The sequence below is a fragment of the Larus michahellis genome, chromosome 2 (assembly GCF_964199755.1).
Source record: "Larus michahellis chromosome 2, bLarMic1.1, whole genome shotgun sequence".
In the NCBI taxonomy this organism is placed as follows: Eukaryota; Metazoa; Chordata; class Aves; order Charadriiformes; family Laridae; genus Larus; species Larus michahellis.
The window spans coordinates 113,608,594-113,622,335 of record NC_133897.1 but is presented as its reverse complement, the minus strand read 5'-3'; the positions used below and the strand labels follow the sequence as shown (position 1 = coordinate 113,622,335).

General features: G+C 38.6%; 1 protein-coding gene across 2 annotated transcripts in view; it reads left to right on the top strand.

Moving 5' to 3' along the window:
• RALBP1 (ralA binding protein 1) overlaps window positions 1-13,742 on the top strand; it is a 33,470-nt gene that overhangs the window by 4,734 nt on the left and 14,994 nt on the right. For both annotated transcript variants that reach the window (XM_074576640.1, XM_074576641.1), the window contains exon 2: window positions 13,262-13,555. In XM_074576640.1, coding sequence (XP_074432741.1) covers window positions 13,312-13,555 — 244 coding nt within the window. In that variant the 5' untranslated portion in view covers window positions 13,262-13,311. The remainder of the gene's footprint in view (window positions 1-13,261; window positions 13,556-13,742) is intronic.

The window sequence follows — 13,742 nt, the reverse complement described above, 5'->3', positions numbered from 1 at the left end:
AAGTTTACTTCCTGTTTTACAGTTTGAGTAGGATCCCTGGGCTTCTGTACTACAAGTAGCTGAGCTTCATGCTAGAATATATACGTTTGTCAGAAAGGAGCTCTTGAGACTGAACATAGATCTCTGGTACTGCCAAACCATGAGCTGGATACATGTTTTTTAAAAACACAATGTGTGATGATAATACTATTAACTTGACGCTTGTGGAAAAAGAACTATCACAGTGATAAAAATTGTAGCTTCTATTTTTCACAAAAAAATTAGTAAGAATTCTGCAAGAACATCACTTCTCTTTAAAACCATACCTAACTTTTTAAAATAGGAGTTAACGCCTAAGAGTTAGAAGCTAAAATTTTAATGTTTTTTCTATAATAACTTTTGTGAACTTTAGCATTTGACTTACTCTGGTAATTAGGCTAACGCTACTTTAACATTTCTAGCCTGTCCAGGTGTGATTTTTAAATATGAGCATCACCAGTCAAGGTGCAGAATTTTTTTGGATGTTGCAATGAAAATAAATTTTCACTGATTTTTATTAGCATGGATTACACTGAATGCTAAATGTAAATTCTAATGCTAAACATGCCACCAATGAAACTCTCTCATTTCATTGTATGAGTAGTGTTTTTCTATAATGTTACTGTGGAAGTCCATAATTCTTGGTTATTGTTTTCCTCTGTCCAATACACTGCTTTCACATACTTAATATTGAGTGTATTAATTCAATATTGCCTGATGTAAGATAATTATATTGGCAGATATTGTAGTATATTTGTAATAATCTGACTCCAGTAGATTTCAATATTGTGAACCAAATGCTATATAAAAGCATAATGCTGATCTGTATAAAACCTAAAATACCTGTTTTTCTTTTTTTAGTTGAATTTGAAGAAAAGTATCATGTGATACTCTCCTCTCTTAATTTTCAATTGCAGTCGCTTCAAAGGAGATGCTGTTCTTTTAAGATAGCCTAAAGAACTTTTCATATTTGATGGGATTTTTTTAATTGATTGAATGGACTAAAAATGTAAGAGCTTGGGGTGGGAAGAGGGTGTGGGGAACAACTGACTGAATAGATTTACCCAGAAACTCCTTGGATTATTTCAGTCTAGTGGTTTTAGCTTTTCTTGTTCTTTAGATGTTTTAATCTTTACAAATTCTGTAAGTTTTCTTTGTACTGACCACTTGCAACCTAATCGTAGATGCAGAGGTCTTTCACAGGTCATGCTTCTGAAGTTTTAATCCTGAAATTTGGAGTTGCAGTTCCCCAAAATTTATACAACTCATACCACTGGTGTATTTTTATCAGTCATGTTTTGAAAAGGATTTTAGAAGTTGTTGGGGGAAATGAAATGCAACTTTCCAGCTGAAAGAGGAAGTGATGAATATGTGGAGTTCTTACTTTGTTGTCTAGATGGTTCAGTAAAGTAATGTCACTGACATACTAAGATGTAGATTCAAATCAAAGTTCCTCAACAAAGATAATTAAGAAGAACTAATTTTCTGGCAATGACAATCACAAATATATCTTGAAATATGCCAAAATCCGTATACTCTACCAAAAAACAATGGAGAGGTTGCATCAGTTGTTGCCTGCAGCACTCCTTTTGAGTGCTACGATTTTATGATTTATTTTTTTTTTATGTTAAAACTGGCTTACAGTTTGCTATTGTGGTTTGTGTTCTTTTGCTTGCTAGTTTTTTATAAATTCTTTTGTAAGTAAGTTTTTAATATGCTATTTCAGACAGACTTTAAAGATATCTAAAGGATACACAAATGTATGTCACGGAAGTTTGCAGTTTGTGTGTATCATTAGAACAGTCAGTTACAGATGCGTATTTTTGACAGGTAATTACGTTTGGTATTTTTTAATACTTAAGAGCAAGGATTTCACCACTCTTAAAAGTGCCTTATACCGACGGAAGCAGTTTATTTTCTTTAAGGGGCAGGGGGGAGGGCGGTGGCATTATTTTATTTTACGTATACTAGGGCTTCCATTAAACTACCTACAGTAACCTACAGCATGATTTTTCTTGTGTAGACAAGGCTACACAACAGACTTGGGAATGTCAGAACTTGTTTGGTCCTGTGCTATCAGATATTGAACTTTTTTGCCAACTTTGAAGCATACATATTTTTAGTGTCTATTTCTGTTATTATTCAGTTCAGTTTTACTATATTTGTCAAGTAAGTTGAAAATAGCAATCATGGATTTCATAAGGTATGGTTTTTTTATGATACTCTGAAGCCATAGGTTTGTTGAAAATTACTGCATTAGGTGCTACAGACTGAGCTGGAGCTTGTTTTAGAAAATATGTGTGAATTTCATTTTAAATTTTAAGGATGTTTATACATTTTTCTGGAAAGCTAGTGTTTCATGTAAGTTTTCTGGTAAGGCTGTTTGGCTATGTAAATTGGCATAGAAGACAAATATTGTGGACTTGTGGGTCCTGCTGTTGTGTCAGTAATTGGTAATCTAACTGATCAGTCTTCCCCCTTGTTGCCTCTGAAGAAGCCTTTGCTGGCTGTGGAGGCAGGTTCCTGTTTCCCAGCTGTTCCCTGCAGAGAGGAACCGTGGAGACCAGCTGCTGCCCCAAGCTGGGTGGTGCCGCACCTTGCCTTGAATGTATTTGTGAATGTTTTCAGCGTTCACATGCATGACATTTTGCAACATCTCAGCCCTGGAGGTGGTGATGTTAATCATAATTAATAATCTACTGAGCTTGTAAATATTTAAATTGACTTTCCCCTTGGGTATTGAGTGAATCTGGGGCAGAGGTGGAAAACAGAACTTGTTAATCCCAACTCTAGATATGGTACTGAAAAAGATAACTAAAAATTTACAGAAGGGCTAAATACTTCATGCGATCTTGATGAGGACTTGGCATTCGCAGGAGTATGTGTGAAAAGAGGAGAAGACATAGTCCTCTTCTTGTGTGGCAACTTATATATCATGGTAAAAAAATAATTTTCTTTTACGTATAGCATGTGTTTGTCAGACATTGGCATCTATTCCAGCAGGTTGCGCTGCTATAGATGTAATGTGGATCGATAAAATTGTTTTGTTGGCATAGCTCAACACAGATCTTCAATGAAATAAATTACATCAGAAAAAAATCTTTTGGTGGGTGAAACTGCATCTACAATAAGGCTTTGCTAAAAACTGCTGTGCTTGGAGCATGGAAACATTATACTTCTATCCACTATAGTTAAGTTGGGAAAACGTTTGCACACAACCCAATCTGCAGTTGATTTTACTCAGTATGGGCCTAATAAAACAACTGGTGAAGGCAGAAGGGGAGACTTTCCTTTTACTTTGGTTTCTAGGTCAATAGCCACTGATGTTAGCTTGATAATATACAGGCCTGTTAAGCCAAAAACAAAGGTGGTGCAGATAGACATAGTTATCAAATAATCACTAAAAACAATCAGCAGATAGACATAGTTATTAAATAATCACTAAAAATAATTAGAGAAGCTGTTATATAAACAGTTTTCCTAGCTCAAAGCCTTTCTTACGTTTTCTTTCTGCTGTTACAGTAGAATGAGTTTTATCTCAACTACCATAGTTTAACCTAATTTAATATTCACTAAAAGTTGGATGTAAATAATTTAATATTCACTAAAAGTTGGATATGATTTGGCTGTGTTACATTGGAACATGCAGGGTTTTAAACATGAAAAAAATCATACATGGAAACTGATCATCTGTGTCGTGTATCACACTATGAAGAGATCCAAGCAAAACTGTTCTTAGTTTCTCCTTATGTTACAGAGTTGTCAGTTCAAGTGGCAGCCTGTAATTTATAGATCTCTTCATCTGTGTTCAATACATGGCAGCAAAAATTCAATGTAAAGCACAAGAAACTTAATTTTCACAGTTTTAACCTTAAAGGTTTGTGTGTCATTAACGTACTTTCAGAAAATGCTTATTTCTGGGAATGATAAGGCCTCAGAATTGAATATTCTTCGCCTTCGGGAAGGTAAACTAGACTGTTCATGCTGACCTCGCAGTTAAAGGATTAGGAAGTGAGTTTTGTAAAATGAACTTAATGCTGTTTCAAAATTCTATGAATAAAATAATGATCACAATTCAGCCAATTCAGTGAAGAAGCGTGGTACTTCTAATTGACTTTTCTGCATCCAGTCTAAAAGATAATATCTCAATAATGGATTAAAAAGGACATGGATTCAGCATGCAATACTTCAGGCAGCATGTGCGCTCTTTGTCGTTTCCTCTATGTATTAAGCCAGGTTTATGGGATTGACAAAAGCATAGCTGGACTCGGTGTCCTAGTAGGTGGTAGCAAGTGGCTTTTAAAGGACAAACCAGCAGACATGAGTTAAGCGATGTTTGTAGGGGGGCGTACCTGTTATGGGCATGAATGAGATGATGATATGCAGCAGCATTGGCATCTGCCTGTACACGTCAACTGTGTGTGTTCCCGAAATTTCCACAGAGCTTGAACTCTACCTGCTGGCAGAGGAGCCTCACAAGGTGTTACTGCATCTTTACTGCTGCTGTTGCTTTTGCCAGGTGAATTACTGCTGTTGCAGAAATGACAGTGTGTTATATTACATGTTTGTGGTGTATAGGCATGTCCCAAATTTGTTACCAGTGTTAAATCCAAAGCAAAGTGTCTTTAATATTTGCTGTTTACCCTTGTCATTTCTAGTATTTTAGCATGTGTTAGCTAGTGCACTCTTAAAAAAACAACCAACCAAACAAAACAAAACAAAACAAACCAGAAAAGCCAAAACTAGGCTATATATAGCCTTAGATTTTTCTAATTGGGCAACGTAACTGAGCGTGTAGAGCTCTGGCCTGTCTGGAAAACTAGATTCTGTTCTCTGTTGTGTGTTAATCTGTAGCTAATTGTTGTGGGTTAATCTGTAGATGCTCTGGAAAGAATAGCAGAAACACTTAAAACTCCAGTAAAATATTTGATGCCAAATCTGTTGACTTCTCTTCTGCGTCATTTGGGGTTTTTTCACTCTGATGATTGGCACTTGCTTTTTTAACAGCATTTGTTGTACATTCAGCTCAACCAGTCAGGGTTTTGGGGTGTTTGTTTTTAACTGACTCCGCTAAATGGACAGCTGTTCTCAAGTTGGCTGAGAGTACCTGAGTTCACGTACTGGAGTGTCGCTGAATAGTGCCATAGTTGAAATCTCTGATAAGGGGAATTTGTCATTAAATAAACCCAGCCCAGGAACTGATAAGAGTATAAAAATTAGTCTTAATTCGCCAAATCTTCAATCGCTGTACAACTTGCTCCAGATCTTTGGTGACTGGGGATTTAGCAACTCTTCTACAGACTTGTCAGAAAACATGAATTGTAAAAAATTTGTGTATAGTCCTGAGGGCAAACAAAACCTGAGGTGATACTATGTTTACAGCGATTGTTTAAAAAGTAAACTGCACACCTTTTATTGCCTTTTTCTGCCTTCCTCTGTTAAGTGGTAAAAGTAAAACTTTCTTGTTCTGTTTTACAAGCATTAGTGCTGGCACAAGTGGTAATTTGGAGAGGTGGGCAGGAGAAAAGGGATGGGGTTGTCACACGAGGACTAATTCTAAGGCGAATCTAAGCAATAGTGGGTATTGTATATGTTGTACAATGTGGCATTTTTCAGACGTATAGGAGGGTTTGTTACATTTGCAGGACAGTTCATAATGTTCAATTCAGCTCCCAGTAGTTTAGCCCTTATCGAAAGTTACCACATTTTCATTTGGGATCAAAAATTCGGTTTCTTAGGCCAGTATTTAAAAATTTAAACAAAGAACATTAAACAAATTCTTCACACTGTTTCTGAGAATTGAGCTAGCAGGGAAGAATATCTCTTTTCTGTAATAAAAATATTTTGATAATCAGGCAAAGCTTTTAAAAACTATTTGTAATTCAGAGGGGAAACCTAAATTTGGGTGAAGACCTCCCAGATTTCCTTTCTTATGTGTGGACCGTAATTTTCAGAAGCCTTAATGAGAACCAAGGGTGGGAGAAATAGAAGGTGACAAGGGAAACCTGGGAAACAGTGAGCAGCCAAAAGGTGAGGTTAGTTGTGGCACTGGGCGTGGAGAAGAGGAATGGTAAAACTGAAGTTGCACAGGTCTAGGTGCTGAACACCTGCGTGGTGAGGAGGAGGTTGTGAGAAAGAAGAGGTACAGTCCTGGTGGTGGAGGAACTGAACTGCAGGAGAGGGGAATGAAGAAGCTAATGGAGAGGGACTGAGCCTGAGAAGCAGTGGGACTAGACCACGGAATGGGAAACTAGTGTACTGGGATTGAGTACGATTACTGGAGGAACTGGTATTGGGTTACTTTGTGGTGGGTGACAAGACCGTGGGAACCGGGAGCAGGATTCACAGGGGCCAAAACTAGAGAATCACCAACAGTGGACCAGCATTTTTGCAAGAAGTTCGAAGAATGAGAAGTTATTCTCTGGGTGGGCAGTAGCAGTTGTGATGCAGGTAGCTGATTAGTCAAGATATTCTTGGAAAAGTCTGGCCTGGTTACAGTGCCCACGTGCCTCATGATGTGGAGTCAAGACCTTCTGCTTGTTCCTTCAGAAACATGCAATGTAAAGCAATTAAAGAGCAGTCTTTCCAGTTGTTAGCTGGCCAGTTATTTCCAAGAATGCCTCTTATATGTGTGGTTGTGATCATGATATAATGCACCGCTTTGAAACTGCTGTGGGAGTTGATTCAGCTGGGGAAAGACATGTGGCAGGGCTTGCTGAGGTATCCCTGAAGGATGGGTATGAGCACGGGAGGGCATAGTGTGTGGCACAGTTTGTGTAACCTCTGTATACAGCTTTGGCCATTACCCTGCAACAAAGGTTTGTGCCTAGGCTTTTCTCCTCAACTACCTGCTTTAGCTTGCTCTGGAACAGGCAGTGGGATGTAAACTGTCACAGCATGCCTCACCAGGGAAGAGGGATGTTACGGCTAAACAGGCAATGTGACAGCATAGCCAGTGCGGGAGGCAGAGTCATGGGACAGGGGCTTGTCCTATGTGGTTATGGTCGGTCTCTTTTCAGGTGCGCTTTCTGGAGCGAAGCACTTTCCTCTCCGCAGGGGATCCCAAGTTTTGTTTTACCCAAGGCGTCTGTTGGAAACAGCCTGTGAATTGCATCCTGATGGAGCTCTACAGAATTTGTAGAGTGGAGGCTGTGGTACTGTTTTCCCTGAAGTAAACCAAACTGGGAAGCATAGGCTACCACATATGTGGAGGTTTTATCTTCATGTGGTTATGAGATTTTATCATAATGTGATCAGATATCATGTTTCTGATATTTCTAAAATGTTTAGGGTAATATTTAATTATTTATTTTAAGGTTGGCTCTTCTGAATGGATTAATGAAGAGCTGGAATACCCTCAATAATAGGGAATAACCTGGATACTGCTACATATTCTGAATGTCAGCTGGCTCCTCCAAGAGTCCACTCAAATATGGATGTGGTCTACAGCTCTCTGATTGTTGAGAGCTAAGTAGTTTTGTATATTTGTATATCGCTACTTCTGAGCTGGTATGGACTCTCAGAACAGACCTTGAAATACTTTGGATGGTACTGTAATTGTGGCAGACTTTATCCACCTACAGGTAGATGAGAGAACACACAAACATGTTTATTTTACTTTTAGAGCTGATCTGATGCTGGCATTATTTTTGAAAAATGTACAGCTTGCTCCTGTGTGACTTGAGTTGTGTAATTACGCACTTTCCTTTCTCATAACATCGCACATCCTGTAAAGTAATCTTAGGTTTAGGAGCTGGATGTTGCTCAGCAATTTGTATTTTATTCTCTTTATCCAAAAAATCTTGCGAAGGCCCTTCTTGAGGCCTTAATTCTTGACAGTTATGAAGAGTGCTTGACTCACAAAGGAGTTACTTAATGCTGTGTTTATGTGAAATTTCAAACTTGCTTTACCTGTCTAAATGAAGCACTTCCCTTTCTCCTTTCATGGCCATGTTGCCTTATTAAAGAAAGGAAAGGGCACTGCTTATGTACCTAGGTACTGCTTGTTAAATAATAGATGGCCTCTGATGTCATTTTGCTATTTAACTGTATGGCAAAATTTCAGTCTAAGAAATGTTTTGTATTAAGGTTCTTTCAGTATGTTGTAAAAATGCATCTCTTTATTTGAAAACACAGTTTAAGCTGTTGTGTTTTATTGCAGTAGTAAAACCTCAGAACAACTCGAATAAAACATAAGTGATTTATTAGCTTTAAACTAGTAAAAAAGTTGTTCTTTGCCTAAACTGTTGCTGTAGCTGACACCTATCAGTAGTTATAAGATGATTAATTTGAGGCGTACTTAACAATATCCTCTACTCTTGGAAGGACTGTGGTTTTAATGGCCTCCCACACTTTGCGATAGTCTGAGCAAGATACAAAACTTACATGTGTCTCAGACATTTTACAGTCTTGATAAATAACTTATTTCTGACTCTCTTCTGATCTCCAAGTTATCTTTTTCAACCATCTCAGCAGTCGTTTGGGTAACACTCATAGTTTCTGAAGTGCTTTGACACGCTTAGACCACAAGTGATAGTTTTTATTCTTTCCTCTTATGGTTCTTTACTGACCAAAATGGAGCTATGCCTGTTCCTAGGATAATTTTTGTCCAAAAGTGGTGTGCCTCATTTCTTAAGTAACATCAGTTTCTTTACGTCTGTCCAGATCTTTTGGACTTGAAGGCCTATGATGATGAGGCACTGCTGTGTTCTGGGTCTTGCTTTTGGGAAGTTAGGATAGAGCAGGTTCTGGTAGCCGAGTGAGCGTTCCCACTCTGCCTCCATCCTTTGATTACTGACTTCTTGGGACTATTTTCAATGTAACACCCAGATTTTCAGAGTGTGTCTGTTTGTGGCAAAATGGGATGACCTGGGGACACCCACCATGCTTCAGATGTGGTCTTGCGTAATGCTTGTTGCAGAAAAATTCTCCGTGTCCTTTATTCCACCCAACAGCTTTACAAAATAACATCTGTGCATGCAATCACCTGCTGTAATTTGCTTCTGCTGTTGCAATTAGTTACAAGGCACCAAGTCACAATACAGACTCAGTGCAAAACAGAATTAGTGGAGCCTTCTGTACTGAATGAGAGCTGTGAGTTTGGTCTTTCTGACTATGCCTCTCTTTAATGTGTATAAAACTTAAATGACAGACTATAATAAGAGAGATCTATTGATGTTGGCTGTCGTGTCTCTCTGTCTTCAATTTTCTATGGTTTTCCCAAACCTCGGGTGTTTAATACTAATTTTTACTTAGTAGGTATGTAGCTGAGGCTGATTTTTTTAGGAAAGAGTTCAGCTGTTTTCAAAAATGAGGCTACAAAAAACACATTATTTTGCCTGCGTAGGCATCTTCTTTCCTCTCCCCAGCCCACATTCCTGTGCTTGGTGTATGGTCTTGAAAGATGGTGCTGACATGACAGCTAGGAGTTTTTGTGTTAAGGACAGACCTTCAGCTTTTCATGTTTAAAATCTCTTTTAATTTAGTCTTTCCTTGGGTGATAGAGGAAAGTTCAGTTCTGCACATGTTCAGTGAAGACTGTTTATCTTTGACACTCAGTTATTCTGAAGGTTTGACTCCATGTTGATCATGAAGATGGTTCAAGAAACAGAGGAAGAAGAGGGAGAACTTTATCTGCAAGGAGGCGGTGTGCAGCAGCAGAGTAGGAACCAGCTGAATAAAGAACAAGGGGAAGGGAAAGTGGGAGACTGAGCCTGGGTCACAAAGACCAAAGCAGATGAAGAACATGTTGTGTGTGATATACTGGGGGTAAAAAAAGAGAAATCAATCAAGACAGGAACCGTGGGAGTACTGGCGCTGGGTGGTAAAGGAATCAAAACTTGAAGTTATGGGGAAAATACTAAGAATGAAGTGAAATCCGGGGAGATGAAGCTGTGTGTGCAGCATCACAAGACAGAGCTGCCCAAAGATGGAAGCTGCACTCCTGTCATCGTGGTTCTTCCACTCCTCTGCTTTCCATCTTTAGTCTTTGTTGAGCTCTTCCACGAGCCAGCTGGGCAGCAGAAGCCTGTTGGGAGCAGCTAGCAAATTGAATCATCTCACAAAGGGGTCTTGGGAGAGCCAGCTACTGGAATTGAAGGGGTATGTTAATGGGAGGAGTAGAATGATCTTCCCCACGTGGCAGTAGTGAGGTGTTAAATCTCCTGGCAGGTGACAACTGCATAGGTGAAAAGAAGCAATTTGAAGCAAGGCGCCCGCTGCAGAGGAGAGGCAGGACTGAAGCGGTAACAGATTGGGAAGAAAGGGTCAGGTCTGAGAGGGAGAAGTTGGCAGAAGAATCAGCCTGTTAAAAAATGTTCCTTCTCACAATGCTGAGAGGATCCGTGATTTTTTCAGTCTCACCATTTATTGCTGTCAGCAAAAATTTGTAAAAGCCAGAAGAAAGGTGCAGATTTGAATGGCAATAGGAAATTAACATCCATTAGTGAAAGTGGAAAAGGTTTTTGTGGCAGGTCTAAAGGCTCTGATTCTGCTGATCAGTCTTGATATAATTTGAGCATTGTGCAATTTATCCCTTGTTTAAAGGCCTAGGAAATTATGCACAAAGGAAAGTAATGCTTTCTTAAAGCTGTAAAATAAAATATATGAATCGTAAGTGCAATCTTAATTTGTTGCATTTAGAAATATGCACCATTATCTTTATTTTTAGTCAGTGTCTCTGCCTTAGCCAGAATAAAGAATGAACAGTATTGAAAGACTTCATGAATATTTTGTTTCTCATCATAATTCTGTCTTACTGTGCCCTATTCTTATTCTGATCTGAGTAACTGTTAATTTCCATAAGCACTCTGTGAGTGATCTCCTGTAGTGAGATACTTTGTTTCATACCTACATTAAATTTTCACTATGTTCTGCATACAGAGAACTGAAGGACGAGGGTTTAAAAAAAAACCCACCACCAACCGTCCACAAAACCCACTCCGCTGGACACATTTATAATTATTAACTTGTCAAAACATAATTCCGTATTATGTTTTTCTGTATTCTACCAATCTGTAAGTAAGACCCCAGGAGTTGAAGAGTGTGGTGGAACGTGTGGTCTAAGTCTGGCTTCATCCCAGGAGCTCTGCTGGGCTCCAGAGGCAAAAGCATTTGCATCCTCATTTTCCAGGACAGTGTTTGTGCCTTTGCAATGACATTGTCCTTTCCCTCTGTGCACTTGCCCATCTTGCCCACTCTAGATGTGGGCTTATTGTAGGTGTGGTTCATCCACTGCTTAAAAAAATTATATGTCATATTTTTATTTTCATTCCATGGGTTACTGTTGAAATACTGTCTATTGTGTAGGAGCTTTTGGTGGGATGTTTTGGGTTCTGCTTTTTTTTTGGGGGGGGAGGGGTTGGTGGAGGAAATGCAAACAGGTTCTATGCAGGAATTTTACAGATCATTCTGACAGTCAGATGAGACGCAATAGTATTGCTAGTCTGTATCATTGGTAATATTGAAAATGCTTATATAATTGAAAGCTTTTACCTTTTTTGATATCTGTAAGTTTGAAGCTCTAGATACCTGGACTCTTCTCCTAAAATGTCTTATCTGAGCATGCCATTTACTTGTTTAAACAGAATATCAAGTTAGTATAACAGTGGAGTATTTGATATCAATTAAAGGTATAAGAAAACCAACAAGCATGAAAAAAAAAAGAAAATGGCTGTGCCTCATGTTAATATTGTTCTCTTTTAAAGAGGCTTTCTGCTTTTGCATAAGAAGTTACAGTCTGGTTTGTATGTTGTATCAGGAGTTCCTGCTTAGCCAGTAGATATTGTTTAATTCCCTAAATGAGATTTTTATAAAATACTGGGTAACCATAATTGTTTGCCTAACTTAGCAAAGGGTTGCCTACTTTCTTCTTAATTGTAACCTATATGTCAGCATTAAATAGCAGGAGTACCAGAGGTGACTGCAGAGTCCAAAGGTTAATAGCCACAGCTATTATATCTGGATACACTCTTGTCATAATTAAAAAACTCATGTAAATAGGTTTAATATGGCTTTTGTGTGTAATCTATAACGTATTTTAATTCTGTTTTTTTGAGGCCATGGCTACACAGCCACCTTGATCACTTTAAGTCTGCAGTGCAGGGCACCTTCCCCCAGCTCTCAGCCTTCCTTGTGCTTGCCCTGGCATAGAGAGCCAGGTTGTGGAACTGATGTACCAACAGATCCATTTCCTTTCAGCAGCAATGCGGTAGCACAGATTTAAGTTGTATTAAAGTTAGCATGTAACCATGACTTGACCTGTCATCCAGGTGTACCAGTGGGTGTGGGAAATAGATTTTTCTTTTTCTAGGGTTTGCCCTGTTTCCTTTCATCCCTTGAAAGAAGGGCTCATATCTGAGGGTGACCATTTAGACACAAAGGGACAAATTCAGCAAAGTGGACTCCAGAGGTATGATGTCCCATACAAAGTATCTGTTCTGTGGAATTTCTGAAATTTATCTATGCTAGGCAGAATTTTTTGTTTATGAGCTCCATCGCTGAGAATTTATATATTGGCTTCCTTCAGCAGTTTTCATATTAGCTTTTATTTGGCCATAACTCTCAAGCAAACAATGTACCAGCATCTGGGTGCAGATGACCTGATATATCCTCTTTAAATGTGAACGTGTTGTTGTATACTAGAAAAACTTAATAATTCTTTTTCTACGTTCTTTGATTTGCATTAGCATAATTAGAAGATGGATTTGCTTTAACTCTTTTTTTAACCCTTATTGCAACAGGCTAGGCAAGTTCTTATTTGCATGTGTAAAATATGCTTGGGAAAGATGAAAATGATCTTTGCCTTAAGTGCAGTGCTCACAACACTCTGAGGTTCCAGACAGATCTATTTTATGTCAAAAATTTAAAGTTAGCTAACTATTTTATAGTAAATATTACCAATCACTGTGCACGTTGCCTATGAATTTTGTAAGAGTTATTTCAAATCTTAAAATATTCTGATACTTAATATATAATGTTTTATATAATATTTTATATACTATAAAGTAGAAATGGCTAAAATAGCAGCTCTCTTATTATGTTAATAAGGCTTAGGAGTTAATGGACAGATTTTGCAAACACTGAGCTTAGGACCTGATGTTACGTTACTGTGTCTTGACGTAAGTTGGAACATTTGTTGTAGAAGGTACTGCTGTTTGTGTTTTCAGGACAGAGCTCTAAACAAGGTGTTCTGAATCCTGTTGCTTAAAATTGTGTGGGGCTTTTTTGTTTTCTCCTGCTGCAGGTGTGATGGACAGGTAGCAGAAGATTTCACTTTGATATCAGGGAATCAGAATGACCGAGTGCTTCCTGCCTCCCACTAGCAGCCCCAGTGAACACCGTCGGGTAGAACACAGTGGGGGTCTTGCTCGTACTCCCAGCTCTGAAGAAATCAGTCCGACAAAATTCCCTGGATTGTACCGCACTGGTGAGCCTTCACCACCTCATGACAGCTTGCATGAGCCTCCAGATATAATATCTGATGATGAAAAGGAGCATGGGAAGAAGAAAGGAAAATTTAAGAAGAAAGAAAAAAGAAGTGAGTAGGGAACTTCTCTTATTTCACGCTTATAATTTCTCTTTCTCTCTTTTTTTTCCTCTCTCAAAATTGCTTAATATTCCCAGTAGAACTTGTTTAGGTGTGAAGGAAGGTAACTCGTACAAACAGGCTTTGTGCAATACCTGTTTCCCTTCCAAAAAAACCCACACCCTAACCAAAAAATTGA